The sequence below is a fragment of the Tupaia chinensis genome, unplaced genomic scaffold, assembly GCF_000334495.1.
Source record: "Tupaia chinensis unplaced genomic scaffold, TupChi_1.0 Scaffold000527_1, whole genome shotgun sequence".
Classification (NCBI taxonomy): Eukaryota; Metazoa; Chordata; class Mammalia; order Scandentia; family Tupaiidae; genus Tupaia; species Tupaia belangeri.
Genome location: NW_006160040.1, coordinates 5669987 through 5687896, shown reverse-complemented (window position 1 = coordinate 5687896; position 17910 = coordinate 5669987). Strand labels below are relative to the sequence as shown.

At 40.8% G+C, this 17910-nt stretch overlaps 1 protein-coding gene across 1 annotated transcript in view; it reads left to right on the top strand.

The window, feature by feature from the left end:
- METTL24 (methyltransferase like 24) overlaps positions 1-15967 on the top strand; it is a 61579-nt gene extending 45612 nt beyond the window's left edge. The window contains exon 2 of the mRNA XM_027775140.1: positions 13762-15967. Within this exon, the coding sequence (XP_027630941.1) occupies positions 13762-14076 (315 nt within the window). The 3' untranslated portion in view covers positions 14077-15967. The remainder of the gene's footprint in view (positions 1-13761) is intronic.
- The last annotated feature ends 1943 nt before the right edge of the window (positions 15968-17910 follow it).

Below are 17910 nucleotides of genomic sequence, written 5' to 3'. Positions count from 1 at the left end.
ATGTTTGTTGACAAATGGAATTAAAGTATGAATTTATTTTGGTGCAAAATTGGTTGAAAGCCACTTACAGTCTTTTCATAAAAGGCATTTTCCCACAAGCTTTTTGAAGACCGCTTGTAAAAACTAATAAAAGCAGCCATCTTGTGCTGTCCATGGTCCTGCCATTGCCTTACCCTACCCTTGGCCTGGTCTCACCTTTGCCTACATGTGGGCTGCCTGGGGCTTTGCTGTTGGCGTGTCACCCGCAGCCCTGCCTCTTCTGACTCTTTGACCTGTCACCAGCTCACCTATCACCCCTGCCTGATGTGGATGTCTGGGGCTACATATTACATCACCTTGAAAAGCCCTAATGATTTTTTTTCTTTTTCTTTTTCTTTATTTATTTTAAGTTTACTATAGGACATGTATGCTCACCAGAGAGAAACAGAGATAGAGAGAGAGTGCAAGAGAGAAGAAAAGTGAGAAAACAAGGTCTGGGACTTCCACCATGGTTGGCCATATGGGAGTTCAGCGCCCCAACCACCATACCTCCTTCTGGCCTCCCAAGGACTCTTATCTAACAATCTCAGATTGGATCCTTTGGTTCAGCTGGATATCTGGCAAAAGAGGGTCTTTGCAAATGTTTCCCCCATATCCTTTCAAATTCATCTTCATAGTTTTTTCCCTAGTAGAGGGATTCCTGTGAGCCGATTACTACACAAAAATACTTTCTGTTGTTATTAGTGCAGAACTGGTTCTATGTTAGCTTAGGGTGTCCCCTCACATCTTATCATCTGTAGGAAAAATCTCACCTCTTTCCCCAGTAGTGGCAAAAGCCTTGAAGAATTACATTTCTGCCCATTGACAGTGACCATTGAACCTGATTTGCTGTGTTCAAAATCTAAAGCTTTCAATCTCTTGTTAATTTAAGATAGATTAATTTGTTCTATTTTTCTACAAGATTGTCTTTCTAATGTGTTTAGTTTGTAGTTTTGTAGGTGCAGCTGTGTCTTTAAGAAGACATGATACATAAAAACCTTCATTTACTTTATCACTAAATAACTTTTCATAATTAAGCTAAAAAGTGCAAATAAGTTGTATCAAAATGATTATTTTAAAATCGTGGTTGGATATTGACCCACACTGTAATGAATATGGAGAATGAATGCAGCTTGATTTATTGAAGTGGTAGGTAATTTATGATAATTCAATTTTTAAAAATATAAGTATCTAAATTATGTAGCCAAATAAATGATAATTTAAAAAAGATAAGCCTAATTACAAAACTCGATTTCCATACTCCTGTTCAGGAATATTTGTTACAAAATATGAAGTGCACCTGTAAATGCCTTACAGTATGTAATCCTGGCCTCCAAAAACAGACAGTGGATTCTGAAGCAAGTGACTGCGTTTGGGGTTAATCAGAGCCTGAGTACAAGAAATTCCTTTTCTGGGCATATGGTTGATAAGCTGATGGTTAATATTGACATTTTATTGGCATTGCTTATGTAGCTTTGGTTCCTAGCTAAAGATTTTGATAAATACATTGATTAACTATCTTTATAATTGATGATAATAGCCCGTTTTAAATTTTTATATGCATTTTCCAAGCAGAAAAAAGAATCTATCTCCTTTTAAAGATTTAATAAAGAACAATAGAGTAAGACATTTTTTATAAAAATGTTTCAGATAAAAATTATAGGCAATTTAACATGTATTTAGTTAAAAATTGATTTGGTTTTTCTTTTCCTTTCTTTAAATAGCATGCAGGTTTTTGTCTAATCGTCAGTCTCTCAGACATAAAGGCACAGGTGGGTTTAGGAATGGTCCAGAGTGTCACATGGCTTCAGGGTAAGGAAACTAGCTGGGGGGCCCGTGGTGCAGGAGTCGCATAAAACTCTGGGATGCTGAACCCACATGGACAGTCCTGGGGAGGAGAATCTGTGCTGGGGTGCCTGTCTCTCTCTCACTCCCTCACAAGAAATACATTACAAAAAATCTTCAAAAAGTAAAGGAAAAAGTAAATTAGTTGGGCACTGGGGGCTGGTGCCAGAGCATCTGCTGAGGGCTCCCGGCCACAGCACAACCCTCCCTGTCCTGTGTCTCAAGAGCAGGAAGAACAAAGGCTATGGGTTAGTGAAATGATTAGAAGTTGCAATCTGTGCTCATCCTTTAAGCCTACTCTTTTACTTCTGCGGATTTATTCTATGGAAATAATTGAACATATTCAAAGAGTTAGCTGCAAGTTTATTGATCACATATCGGTTTGTAACATCATCCACTTGGGGAAAAGAACCTAATTGTTCATCAGGAGGGTTGGTTAAATAAATCAAACCATTATAAAAGCTGTTAGGAAATAAAATATAGGCAGAGGTTTCCAAATTTAAAAACAAATGAACAAACAAAAAATTAAAAAATGAGAACTCTTTTCCTAAGTAAAAATTTGTGAGGGATTCCAAATATGTCAAAGAGATAGAAAGCGACCTGCTCTGTTGAATTGAGGTGGCAGGTCTGGAGCTTCAGCTACCTGCACCCTCTCCCCGCACTGGGGTTCCACTTAACCTCTGTCAGATTCTTGAAAAAGCTCTGAGAGACCTGTTTGAGAGAATATTTTAGATGAAAATGTATTGACATGGAAATATATTTTTGGTCTGTTACATTAAGAAAACAGATTTGAAAACTCTATATAGGATCAGCCCATAGCCTGGTGGTTAAGGTGGCTGGATCCTAATGGCCAACAGTGAGGTTCAAGTCCCAGACCCAGTTGCTTGGGAAATATGCTGCTAGGTGTGAGTGTGTGTGTGCCCAAAATCCCAAAAGGAGGGAAAAATGGAGACGGGATTATGGTGTTACCATGCCCGTGGAGGGTGCTTTCTTGCTTTCCTTCTCCCTCTCTCTCTCTGTCTTTCTCTGGTAAGTGCCTGCACCTTCTAGCAAATTAGGAAAAAAGAAAAGAAAACACAATATAATTCCAATTTTGTAAAAAAAAAAAAAGAAGGTGTTTCATTTGTGACTTGCAGTGTTAGAGTGTGTGTGTGTGTGTGTGTGTGTGTGTGTGTGTGTGTGTTGGTGTGTTTGTGGCAAAGAAAAATATCTTGGAATCTACAAGTAAACTGTTTTGAACTTTTTCGAGAAGTTTATTATTTATTCCATTATAGAAAAGGAAAGAGAAAAGAAAAGAGAGAGAGAGGCGTCCTCAATGAGGTTTTCATGCCATCATCCAACCCCATCCTCAGCCAGTCAGATCACAGGGACACACATCTGTGAGCTTTGTAGTTAGGGAGACTGCAGGACGTGAACCTGGTACCTTCCTATGTGACTTCAATATTGCAGAAAGTTGTATTACCGCTATACCACCATAGCTAGAGATTAAACTGCTTTTAAATTCTGATTATAAGTATTTTAATTATTTTTCTCTTTGCTACCTATAGTTTTAATTTTTAAATAACGACCATGTATTATTTTCATAATAAGGAAATATTTTTGGTAAAACATATATATTAATTTCCAGAAACCACAACTATAGGATATACAGTATTTGATACAAGTAACTTTCTTTTTTTTTTTTTTTTGAGAGGGTTTTGCTACAGGGCGCATGCGCTCGCCAGACAGACAGAGAGAGACAGAGAGACCGAAAGTGAGAAATCACCCCCCGGGGGGGATGGCCACGCCACAATCCCTTCTCCTCCATTCTCCTCTCGGGATCTTGGGCACGCACGCACACGCGCCCGGCGTGAATTTAAGCCACCAGGTCCGGGACTCGAACCGCAGTCAATTACGTGGGAGTCCAGCGACATAGCCATTACACTAACTGCTGGTCCCGATACTAGTAACTTTCAACTTTCAAAAAAAATTAACGTAAATAGTGTGTAGTCTCTGTCCCAGTTTTCTATTGGTAGATAGATTTGCTTTGACCCATATAATGCAGTGGAAGTGGAGCTAACAGGTGTCATAGTGGTTAAGTGGTTAAGCGGTTAAGGTGCTGGACTCTCACGTGTCTAACTGTGGCTCAAGTCCTAGACTTGGTGGCTTGGAAATCATGCTGGGCACATGTGTGTGAATGCCCAAAATTCCAGGAGGAGAATGGAGGAGAAGGGTCTGTGATGTGGCCATCCCCCCTCAGGGCTGATGTCTCACTTCCTCTCATAGTCTCTCTCTCTGGTGAGCATACATGCCCTATGGCAAAAACCTTACAAAAACAAAATAAGAATACAGTGGAAGTGATGCTTGTCAATCCCAGAGCTAGGCCTTACTTAACAGGTATTGCTGCTTCCCCTCTTATGGGGGAAGGTGCTCCAGTGGAGATATAGGGTGAGGATGATGATGATAAGAAGTCCAGGAGAGGAGGGAACCATATAGGGTACGGAGAGAGCTAAAGACCACTACACTTACTGCACTTACTACAACTGCTTGTGTGTTTGACAGGCAGCAAGGAACGAAGTATAGCAGTCTCCTAATGGTGGTTTCAATTGGCCTTAGAGGGTCTGTCATTTAGCAAGATTAGAGCTGTCAGCATTGGCTGATGTAGGGACTGGTGGGGCAAGAGCCATAATTGCTTCAGATAGTTGCTGGCCCTTGGATCTCTGGAAAGAAAGACTTTCTAAGCACTGATCCTAGGCGTTACCTCCTAAATACATACTGCCTTTCAAATGCTCTGTTGCGATAGCTACACGGTACACTGTTAAGGGTTGAATTGTGCCTCCCCTCCCCCCCCGATTAATGTGTTGAAGTCCTAACCTGTAGTACCTCAGAACATGATCTCATTCTGCTTTGTGCTGCTATCACAGAATAACTGGAACTGGATAATTTATGATGAACAGAGATCTATTGGCTCATGGTTCTGGAGGCTGGAAGTTCCAATACTGAGAAGCCAAGATCCAATGAGGGCCTTCTTGGCTCATCATCCCATGGAGAAAGGGCAAAGAGGATGAGAGAGTGCAAGAGGTCAAAATCGAAGCCTCAAGCCCTTTTATAATCCATAAGCATTAATCCATTCATGGGAGTGGAACCCTCATGACCTGAACACTCCTTATTAGGCCCAATTTCCCAACACTGTTGCATTGGGGATTCAGTTTCCAAAACATGCTTTTAGGGGATACAATTCAAACTATAGCAAGACCTGATTTGGAAATATGATTCTTACAAATATAATTAGTCAAAATGAGGTCGGGAGGGTGAACCCCAATCCACTATGACTGATACCCTCATAAAAAAGGGAAATTTGGACAGAGACACACAGAGAATCCCATGTGAGGATGAAGGCAGAATCATGTAACACAGAAGCTGGGAACTGCCAGAAGTTAGGAGAGAGGCATGAACAGATTCTCCCTCACAGCCCTCAGAAAAAACTAACCCTGCAGACGCATCTTGCAATTCTAGTCTCCATGACTATGAGACACCAAGCTTCTGTTGTTTGAACTGCCCAGGCAGTGGTACTTAATTAGGCGGCCCTAAAAAGTGGATACCAGCACCTGACCCCTACCATCTGCAGGCCTGGATGGGTAATCACAGGACAAATCTGTGCCCACAACAAGGTCGCTGATAAATGGCATCAAATCTTAATCCAGTTAAAATTAAAATTCCTATTTCTGAGGCCAGTAGATGGCATAGTGGTTAAGGCGCTGGACTCCCACATGGTCAACCGTGGTATGAGTCCTGGAGGTGGTGGCTTTAAACTCAAGTCAGGCATGTGTGTGTATGCCCAAAATCCACAGAGGAGAATGGAGAAGGGATTGCAGCATGGCCATCCCCCCAGGGAGTGATTTCTCACTTTCTGTCTCTCTGGCTAGTGCATGTGCCCTATAGCAAAAATCTCTCAAAAATTAAAAAAAAAATTCTCGTTTCTTTCAAAAGTTTTGTGGAAAGCCATCTATTAATATCTAAATTTATCATTTGGATATTCTTGAAATACCCAAATACTAGATATTTGAAATATGAGAAAGAGAAAATAATTTTTGATAGGAGGATCCCATTAAAACTTCTGAAATCATGCCAATAGGTTATTTCATTTACCTTCTTTGAGACATGCAAGAATGTCTTCACTTTCACTCTTCCAGAATTTACAGGGAGTTAAGCATTGGTTTTCCTCTAGAAACCTGATTTAACCTAGCTATATTAGAATTGGCACTTGATTATCTGATACAATCATTTGCATGATCCTAGTGCCATAGTTGTTGATAGCTGATATTAGAATCTTAAAAGTGGCATGGCTTATTCAGAAATGTTTAGTGCTCCATAATAACAGTAATGTTGGATGCCTTGGCAGTAATAACAAAAATTACATTTGCAAAATAGTTGTGGTAATGGGACATTCTGAAATGCGGGAAATAGGACAAGTACACTGGAAGAGAAAATGATGTTTTATTCACAGCCTTCTGGCTGGCTGTGCTCTCAGGTCAAAAGGCAGTGGGGAGCTCCCGTGCTCTGCAGTGGCTCACTGCTGCAGGCTGCAGGCTGCAGACCAACCTGTACGCTTCTGATCGAGGTGGGGGATTTTAGTCACGGGGATGAAGAGGGTGGGTGGTGTGTTTGAAAATACTTCCTGCTCTTTAGAATGGATTAGCATTTTGTAAATAAAAATTGCATTTCAAAAGAAAGTATGTATTTGCTATAATTTAGCCCAATAATTTAGTTCTCTCCCAGTTGCTCATAACTTCTAATTGATACTTTATTTTAAAAATATGTTTGGAAAAAATATATAAAGCCTATTCCCCTATACTTCATCAATGTATTGGGTCGTCGGAAAAGTCATGACGTGTTAAATGCATCATGACTTTGCTGACGAGCCAATAGTTTTTAAGTCAAGTTTTTAAAAAGATTATTTATTTCTTGGGAGAGAGTGAGAGAGGGAGATACCTCCAACAGGGTCTTCATGCTGTGATCTATCTCCAGCCTTGGCCAGCTCAGATCATGGGCATATGTATTCTGGGTAAGTACAGGGAGACCTTGAGACTTAATCTGGGGCCATCCCATGTGGGTCTAGCATTAAAGCATGTTGTATTTCCACTGTCTACCACAGGTGGCCCATTTTAAAATCAATTTTAACTCATTAGCTCTACCCATCCCTTTAAAACTTTGATTTATTGATCACATTTAACATATACAAACTCACAGAAAACCATGGTGAAAATAAATTGGAAAGGCACCTAGGAAATTCTTGGCTATGTGACTTGATATGACAAATGCTGATTTTGAGTTCTGGATATTTTCTGTACCAATTAGGAAATTTTATAAAGTTTTGATTAAATATTTCTTTTGGCAGTTTAATTATCCTTAATCCAGGAATAGTCTGCTTAAAACCGCCAAGATTAAACAAAAGCACGGAAATGCCAGGGCAGCAGAGATGGAAAGAAAAAGTGAATTAATTCTTTTGTGTCCAATTCTCAATAATTATGTTAGTCTGCTGTATGTAATTATTTTAGCCTGGTGTGAAGGCTTTTCTCTTTTACTTTGTCTTTTTGATTTTGAAATGATTGAACTGACAAGCTGGTTTGCAAATATCTCATCTTTTTTAGAAAGATTTTTGTTATAGGTGTGTATGCTCACCAGAGACAGAGAGAGACAGAGACACAGAAAGCAAGAAATCACTCCCTTGCCCCCTGGGGAGTTGGCCACACTGCAATCCTTTCTCCTCCATTCTCTTCCTAGGATCTTGGTCATGCATGCACAAGTGCCCAGTGTGAGTTTTGAGCCACTGGGCCTGGGACTCGAACTGCAGTTGACTATGTGGGAATGCTGGTCCTGTAAATATCTCATCTTTTCTAAGGCCTCTCTCTATTCTTGAAGTTGTTACCATGCTTCTTGGTGAGCCAGGAGCTCCTATCTAGGGCAAGAAAGTGAATCTATCTCCCCTAGGGTCTCAGAATGTCTTTGGGCAAAGCTTATTTTGGGGGGAGAGCAATTATTTGCAAATTCTATGTACCTTCTCCACCCAACTCTGAAATCATATAAAGAATGTTTCCTGAATACTGGGAGCCTTACCCTTCAGCCTATATGAGAAATTTATCAAACAGCCTAGTACTGAGAGAGGAGAGGTTCATGCAGGTTGGTCTTGATTTTCATCTATTTTTCTACATAACCAAAGGTATTTTTACTTTCAAGGGCCAGGGTATTAGTGATGTCAGTCAGCAACTGAAGGGCTATTTAAGGTTCTGCTGTCACCTCTGAGGACAATAGCCTTTGCTCCTTTGCAGCAATTCTGTAATTACTCCCATTTGTGTGTGAATGCTGTCAGCTACCCTCTATGTGGTAAAATTGTCCCCCTTTAAAAGCACTTGGCAAATGTAAGGTGACAACCACACTTTACTCACTGACTCATATTCACTCTCCAAATAGCACCTTATTTTCCAAAACCCAAACCTCTTTGTTACTCTAATTACCATTTTCCACTGTGGGTTTATTGGGGAGGCCATACCGTGCAGTGGTTAAGACCATGGGCTTTGTGGACAGCCTCTGTTGAGATTTTACCACTGCTTCCCCAGCTGTGTGACGCCCACAGTTACTCACTGAGTCTAGTTCCCTAAATGTAAACTAGGGAGACTAACAGAATTGCCCTGGCAGATTCCATGGAGAGGATTAGGCGGATATCCCAGGGAAGCACTTAGCGTGTCAGGTAGAAAGGAGTACTTCGCTTGGATTAGCTTCCATTGCTTTCTGAAGGTACCTAGAGCTCTCTGATGGACTTCGTGCAAAGTCAGCAAAAAGAAGCTGATTCTCATGACTTAGTTAATTGCAAAATACTTCTCTCCCATCCTATTCTTCTATTCCATCTCACCCAGGATGTGACTTATATTCCTTTAATAAGTACGTATTGGTATACAAGGAGAATTTTAAAAGTTCATAGAGGGAGCCAGCAGGTGGTAGATTAAGATGGTAGATTAAGAAGGCTGGATCCCACATAGCCAACTCCATGTCCCAAATCCCGAGAGAAAGGTTGTGATGTGGCCATCTTCTGTGTGTGTGTGTGTGTGTGTGTGTGTGTGTGTGTGTGTGTGAGAAAATAATTTTTGATAGGAGGATCCCATTAAAACTTCTGAAATCATGCCAATAGGTTATTTCATTTACCTTCTTTGAGACATGCAAGAATGTCTTCACTTTCACTCTTCCAGAATTTACAGGGAGTTAAGCATTGGTTTTCCTCTAGAAACCTGATTTAACCTAGCTATATTAGAATTGGCACTTGATTATCTGATACAATCATTTGCATGATCCTAGTGCCATAGTTGTTGATAGCTGATATTAGAATCTTAAAAGTGGCATGGCTTATTCAGAAATGTTTAGTGCTCCATAATAACAGTAATGTTGGATGCCTTGGCAGTAATAACAAAAATTACATTTGCAAAATAGTTGTGGTAATGGGACATTCTGAAATGCGGGAAATAGGACAAGTACACTGGAAGAGAAAATGATGTTTTATTCACAGCCTTCTGGCTGGCTGTGCTCTCAGGTCAAAAGGCAGTGGGGAGCTCCCGTGCTCTGCAGTGGCTCACTGCTGCAGGCTGCAGGCTGCAGACCAACCTGTACGCTTCTGATCGAGGTGGGGGATTTTAGTCACGGGGATGAAGAGGGTGGGTGGTGTGTTTGAAAATACTTCCTGCTCTTTAGAATGGATTAGCATTTTGTAAATAAAAATTGCATTTCAAAAGAAAGTATGTATTTGCTATAATTTAGCCCAATAATTTAGTTCTCTCCCAGTTGCTCATAACTTCTAATTGATACTTTATTTTAAAAATATGTTTGGAAAAAATATATAAAGCCTATTCCCCTATACTTCATCAATGTATTGGGTCGTCGGAAAAGTCATGACGTGTTAAATGCATCATGACTTTGCTGACGAGCCAATAGTTTTTAAGTCAAGTTTTTAAAAAGATTATTTATTTCTTGGGAGAGAGTGAGAGAGGGAGATACCTCCAACAGGGTCTTCATGCTGTGATCTATCTCCAGCCTTGGCCAGCTCAGATCATGGGCATATGTATTCTGGGTAAGTACAGGGAGACCTTGAGACTTAATCTGGGGCCATCCCATGTGGGTCTAGCATTAAAGCATGTTGTATTTCCACTGTCTACCACAGGTGGCCCATTTTAAAATCAATTTTAACTCATTAGCTCTACCCATCCCTTTAAAACTTTGATTTATTGATCACATTTAACATATACAAACTCACAGAAAACCATGGTGAAAATAAATTGGAAAGGCACCTAGGAAATTCTTGGCTATGTGACTTGATATGACAAATGCTGATTTTGAGTTCTGGATATTTTCTGTACCAATTAGGAAATTTTATAAAGTTTTGATTAAATATTTCTTTTGGCAGTTTAATTATCCTTAATCCAGGAATAGTCTGCTTAAAACCGCCAAGATTAAACAAAAGCACGGAAATGCCAGGGCAGCAGAGATGGAAAGAAAAAGTGAATTAATTCTTTTGTGTCCAATTCTCAATAATTATGTTAGTCTGCTGTATGTAATTATTTTAGCCTGGTGTGAAGGCTTTTCTCTTTTACTTTGTCTTTTTGATTTTGAAATGATTGAACTGACAAGCTGGTTTAAAGAAAAAGTGAATTAATTCTTTTGTATCCAATTCTCAATAATTATGTTAGTCTGCTGTATGTAATTATTTTAGCCTGGTGTGAAGGCTTTTCTCTTTTACTTTGTCTTTTTGATTTTGAAATGATTGAACTGACAAGCTGGTTTGCAAATATCTCATCTTTTTTAGAAAGATTTTTGTTATAGGTGTGTATGCTCACCAGAGACAGAGAGAGACAGAGACACAGAAAGCAAGAAATCACTCCCTTGCCCCCTGGGGAGTTGGCCACACTGCAATCCTTTCTCCTCCATTCTCTTCCTAGGATCTTGGTCATGCATGCACAAGTGCCCAGTGTGAGTTTTGAGCCACTGGGCCTGGGACTCGAACTGCAGTTGACTATGTGGGAATGCTGGTCCTGTAAATATCTCATCTTTTCTAAGGCCTCTCTCTATTCTTGAAGTTGTTACCATGCTTCTTGGTGAGCCAGGAGCTCCTATCTAGGGCAAGAAAGTGAATCTATCTCCCCTAGGGTCTCAGAATGTCTTTGGGCAAAGCTTATTTTGGGGGGAGAGCAATTATTTGCAAATTCTATGTACCTTCTCCACCCAACTCTGAAATCATATAAAGAATGTTTCCTGAATACTGGGAGCCTTACCCTTCAGCCTATATGAGAAATTTATCAAACAGCCTAGTACTGAGAGAGGAGAGGTTCATGCAGGTTGGTCTTGATTTTCATCTATTTTTCTACATAACCAAAGGTATTTTTACTTTCAAGGGCCAGGGTATTAGTGATGTCAGTCAGCAACTGAAGGGCTATTTAAGGTTCTGCTGTCACCTCTGAGGACAATAGCCTTTGCTCCTTTGCAGCAATTCTGTAATTACTCCCATTTGTGTGTGAATGCTGTCAGCTACCCTCTATGTGGTAAAATTGTCCCCCTTTAAAAGCACTTGGCAAATGTAAGGTGACAACCACACTTTACTCACTGACTCATATTCACTCTCCAAATAGCACCTTATTTTCCAAAACCCAAACCTCTTTGTTACTCTAATTACCATTTTCCACTGTGGGTTTATTGGGGAGGCCATACCGTGCAGTGGTTAAGACCATGGGCTTTGTGGACAGCCTCTGTTGAGATTTTACCACTGCTTCCCCAGCTGTGTGACGCCCACAGTTACTCACTGAGTCTAGTTCCCTAAATGTAAACTAGGGAGACTAACAGAATTGCCCTGGCAGATTCCATGGAGAGGATTAGGCGGATATCCCAGGGAAGCACTTAGCGTGTCAGGTAGAAAGGAGTACTTCGCTTGGATTAGCTTCCATTGCTTTCTGAAGGTACCTAGAGCTCTCTGATGGACTTCGTGCAAAGTCAGCAAAAAGAAGCTGATTCTCATGACTTAGTTAATTGCAAAATACTTCTCTCCCATCCTATTCTTCTATTCCATCTCACCCAGGATGTGACTTATATTCCTTTAATAAGTACGTATTGGTATACAAGGAGAATTTTAAAAGTTCATAGAGGGAGCCAGCAGGTGGTAGATTAAGATGGTAGATTAAGAAGGCTGGATCCCACATAGCCAACTCCATGTCCCAAATCCCGAGAGAAAGGTTGTGATGTGGCCATCTTCTGTGTGTGTGTGTGTGTGTGTGTGTGTGTGACTTCTCACTTTCTCTCTCTGTATCTGTCTCTGTCTCTCTCCAAAGACAACACATATCTTACAGCAAAAAAAGAAAGAAGAAAGAAGAAAAGAAGAAAAGAAGAAAGGAAGAAAGGAAGAAAGGAAGAAAGGAAGAAAGGAAGAAAGAAAGAAAGAAAGAAAGAAAGAAAGAAAGAAAGAAAGAAAGAAAGAAAGAAAGAAAGAAAGGAAGGAAGGAAGGATGGAGGGAAGGAAGGAAGGAAAAGAAAGAATGAGAGAAAGAAAGAAAGGGAAAAAGAAAAGCTTATGGAAAGCCAGTCCTATGGCCTAGTAGCTAAGGGAGCAGGATCCCACATGGTTGGCTACAAGGTCTGAATCCCAGCCCTGGGAGACACGTCCAAGGTCCCAACAGGGATTTTAGTGTGATCACATCTCACTGGGGAGTACTTTCTCTCTCTCTTTTTTTAGTTTGCTATAGGGTACATGCACTAGCTGGAGACAGACAGAGCGAGTGAGAGAGACAGAGTAAGAAATCATCCCTAGGGGTGATAGCCTCACCATAATCCCTTCTCCTCCATTCTCTTGGATTTTGGACATATGCTCACATGTGCCTGGTATGGTTTTTTCAAGTCACCAAGTCCAGGACTTGAACTGTGCAATTGTCCTTGTGGGATCCAGTTGCCTTAACTTCCATTCCACCTGCTGGCCTGGTACTTTCTCTCTCTCCTGTCTCTCTCTGGAGAGTCCGTGTGCCTTTGGCAGAAAGAAACGTTCATAGAAAATGCATATTATGAAAAAACTATGCATAGATTTCAAAAATTTTTGTACCATAATAAATTCATATTTTAATTCTATTTTTAACAGGTTTTTTTGAAGTCTCCTTGTATTTTTCAGAGAAATCGGCGAATTATAATATTATATATACTTTATGAGTCTAATATTCAGATGCTTGAAAACTCTATTCCTGGGGACCAGCAGATAGCATAATGGTTGCATTGCTGGACTCTCACATGGTCGACCACAGTTCAAGTCCCAGACCTAGAAGCATAACACTCATGCTAGGCATGTGTGCATGAGTGCCTAAAATCCCAGGAGGCGAATGGAGAGAAGGGATTGCGGCGTGGCCAGTCCCCCCGCCCCCCAGGGGGTGATTTCTTAAAAAACAAACAAAGAAACAAAAACCAAAAAAACCCCAAACTCTATTCCTGGATTTCAGTTCTAATGATGCTGGAGGGAGATGAGAGGCACTGCCAGCAATGGCCCTCTGTGGCCCTCTCAGTAGCCACCAACCTGTCAGGACTCAGCCAGTCATGGGCACAGGCTGGGGGCACAGAACTGGGTGATACACACGCCCCAGCTTTTCCTTCTCAGACTTCTATTCCAACTGAGCAGAAAGCAAGGGCATCCATAATACCTTTTGTTTGATATTTTATAATTTGTATATGAATATTTGTTATGAAGTGAGTTAGAAATTCATGTCATAAACAGTCACTCGAGAGTGACTGTTAACTCTAAAATTTAAAAAAATGGAGCTTCCTTGGGAGGGAAGCATGAGACTTTCTGATATGGTATTTCTGACAGTGATTTATCAAATCTGCTAATCTCGTTTTGTTCCTTTGTTACAGATTGATGTTCTCAAGGCAGATCTGGAAAGTGCAGAGTGGAAAGTTTTGGAAAATCTTATTCTGGAAGATGTCCTGGAACAGATTGGACAGCTCATCTTTGAAATCCATCTCCACTGGCCTGGGTTTGAGGTCAGCGGCAGTGACAGCAGTGTCGTGCGGTTCTGGTACAGTCTCCTCAAAGAGATAGAACTAAAGGATTTCAGGCTTTTTCACAGTTACAAAGATTTATCTAAACCTCAGCTATTCCTGAAGAAAGACATTTTCAATGCAAGTAGCTGTTATACTCTGAGTTGGGTGAATACAAGATGGAAATAATACCAGGACACATTTGTGGAATGGGGCTTATCCATGGTTCTAATCCTAGGTTGACTCATCCAGTCTCTCACCTGTGTCACCTGTCTAGCCTGTCACCTGCGTGAGTGCATGCACTGGTGGTTGATGTGTGGCAGGGGCTCAGTCAGTATTTGCTGAAGGGATGAACACTGTCAAACCCTTGTTTGCTCAGACCTTAGCTTCACCTCTGACAGAGTGGAGATGTTTATCCTCCTTCACTTTAACTTGGAAGATAATCCCTCCCTCATCCTAGAGTTTCCTAGAATTCATTATGGATCCATAGTCCATGAATTCACCAATCTTGAAATGATTCTTTTCTTTAGGTTTTTGCCATAGGGCATGCGCACTCACTGGGGAGAAACACAGGCAGAGACAGACAGACAGAGAAAGTGAGAAATCACCCCTTGGCGGGAGCGGATGGGCATGCAGCAATCCCTGTGATCCCTTCTCTTCAAGTCTCCTCTTGGAATTTTGGGCATGCGCACATGTGCATCACAGGCCTGAGTTTCAGTCCATCAGGTTCTGGACTTGAACTGTGGTCGTCCATGTGGGAGTCCAGTCCATGCCACCAGCTGGCCCCTATTTTCCATTTTTACTAGGTTGAGATTCTGGAGTATATTGTCTACTGTTTAAAAATAGGACCTTCCATGTGACTTAACTCATCTTTTTCAGAAAGTTTTTCTTCCCCCCTTATTAATAATACTATTTATAGCCAGGTAGATTTCAATCATTCATTCTCAGCTTTTGCTGAGGCCTTGCCACAGCTTTATGAGAATTATTAATTGTGACTTCTGGGAACTCAGACACACCAAATTCTGTCACTGAGTTTAAAAGACTTGACTATCAAGAGCTTCGAGAGCTTCAAGATTCTTCTTACACTCAGCCCACAATTTCTTTCACTTCCTATGAAACTAAGCACTCAGCAGAATCTGTATGTACACTATTACCTCTTCTGTCTGCAAACATGGTTTTCCAACCACGAGCTTGCCTATGCAATCACATCTTTTATTATTAACTTTAAGCTATATTATTGCAAATGCTCAGTGCATTTTTCTTGACTGCCAGTTGGCACTGTGTATGATTGTGGCCTGAGGGCCGTGGTCTCTCTTTCCTCAGATGCTTACATAATATTTCAGTAATATCAATCTTTTTACATTAAGGAAAAGTTAAACAGAAAGAATAGATTCTCCGTAGTTGGATTAGATATTTACGCCTATGAATGATTTGCAAAAATCCTATTTTGAATAAACTAGTGAAATAGTGTAAAAGTACATTAGATTATTACCTTATTCTAAGTTCAGTATTGGGGGGAATACATATTTTACCTCTTGAAAGGAAGAAAATGGAATATATATTGTTCAAAAAATTGGGGGAAGGAATAAAATACCGATCATAAGCATTTTTTTCCTTCTCCCAGTTTTTTCTTCTCTTTCAACCCTCAGATATTCCCCGGGTTGGCTTTCTGTCCCTTGCAGCAGTTTGAAAAATACCACTTGAGGAAGTGAGAAACTAAAATATAAAATAATCTCACTTAGTTGAGTTCAAAAGAGAAAGGATTTCTGAATTAGTTGTGATTTTTTTAATGCCACAGGGTGTGTGCGCATGTGCATATGAAAGAGAGAGAGAGAGAGAATCCCCCAGTAGGGCCTGTCCTACTGCAATACTTTTTCTCCATTTTTCCATCTTTTCAGGATCCTGGGCACACACTTGTGTCCAGTGTATTTCTGCCAGGGCTGGGATTAAAACTGCAGTGGCCATGTAGGATCTAGCTGTGAGGTTGACCCAGTCATGATGGTGTTGCCATAAGCAGGCACCACCATGCCCAGTCATGATGGTTTTAATTTAAAAAAAGTTTTTCAGACCAGCAGTTGGTGTAATTGCTATGTCACTGGACTCCCATGTAGTCGACCATGATTCGAGTCCCGGACCCGGTGCCTTAAACTCACACCAGGCATGTGTGCGTGCGTGCCCAAGATCCCGAGAGGAGAATAGAGAAGGGGTTGTGGCGTGGCCATCCCCCCTGGGGGGGTGATTTCTCGCTTTCTGTCTCTCTGTCTTTCTGGCGAGCACACATATCCTATAGCAAAAACCTCTCAAAAAAATTTTTTTTTCTAAATGGGTTTTTTACTCTTTTAAATGATTATTGCCAGGAGATTGTGAATGCACTTGCATGAGAGAGTGAAAGAGAGAAATCTCCCACTGGGGTGTAGTCAGGCTGCAATCCTTTTTCCTCCTTTTCTCCTTCCTGTCAGGATTTGGGGCACACATACACATGTGTCCAGCATATTTCTCAAGCTGCCAAGGCCAAAATTCTAACCGCATTTGGCTATGTGGGATTCAAATCCCTTAACGACTGTGCTACCAGCTGGCCCTGTGACAGTTTTTAAAATAAAATTTTTGCTTTGAAACTCATAGTTCACTAATAAAAGTTGTTGAGCTGAGAGTATCTACTTAAATAAGTGAGATCTGAAATGACACGCCAATTCTATCAATATGCATAGGTATTTCAAATGTCCACAAAGTTCCATTAAAAGTTGAAAGTGGTCTATACTGCTCATTTGTATGGTGTTGTCTCCAAAGCAAAGCAGACTTTAGCCCAGTTCTTCTTGGATTGTATCACAGGTTTGTATTTTTTCCATAAAGATTTTATACACTGGGGCCAGCAATGTGGTATAGTGGTTAAGGCCTTGGATTCCCACATGGTTGTGTGCAGTTCAAGTCCCGGACCTGGCAGCTTGAAATTGATGCTGGGTGCATGTCTGTGCATGCCCAAAATCCCTAAAGAATGGAGAGAAGGAAAAAAAAAAAAAAAAGAAGGGAGAGAAGGGATTGTGGTGTGGCCATCCCCCTGGAGGGGAGATTTCTCGCTTTCTGTCTGTCTCTGTCTCTCCAGCAAGTGCACACACCCTATGGCAAAAACCTCTTAAAAAACAAAGATTGTATACACTGATATATATGGTAAGTGTATTTATACACTCAGGTATGAAAAGTGTACTAATCTTAAGTGTCCAATCTAATCACCTTTTAGATATATACACACTCATAACAAGATTTTTAATTCACAGAATTTAAGATTTATGGAATTACTGAAAGCCCTTTGTATAGGGCAAGTTAAACATTTAGTCCACATTGGTGGTACAGAATGTCGACTTCACCATGTTATATGTATCTGAAGCAAGAATGGATGTACTGTTAAAACAAATCCCAAACACACCCACCCACACCCACCTACTAGGCAGCCTGTTCAATAGTTACTCATACTTATTTTATGCTTATTTCTAAAACTGTCCTTTATTCCCCTTCAGGGATAGTTTGAAATGTATAATGAAAATTTCTGGTTGCTATGGTTTCCCTGCCTCTAGAATATATCCTGTTTATCATGTAAGCCAAGGTTTCTTAACCTCAGCTCTATTGTTATGTTGGGGTAGATAACTCTTTGTTGGGGGTGGGAGGGCTCTTCTGTGCATATAGTAGGATGGTTAGCAGCATCCTTGGCCTCTCCCCACTAGGTGGCAGGAGCACTCCCGACTCCCAGTTGCGACATCCAGGTATGTCTGCAGACAGTGCTGAATGTCCCCTAGGGGGCAAAAATCACCCACTGTGGAAAGCTGGAGAGGGCCAAGCTATGCCGACGGCACTGGTGTCTGCTTGTGCAGAACAGCAAGCACAGGATCCTCTTGTGAGAAATAGGCAGAACAATACCCATCACCACCATGCCCACCACAAAAGCAACACCGAATCCACAAACAAAATCAAGAGTTACTATTTATCGACAACTTATTATGTGCCAGGCACTTTGCATAGATTATTCCTCAT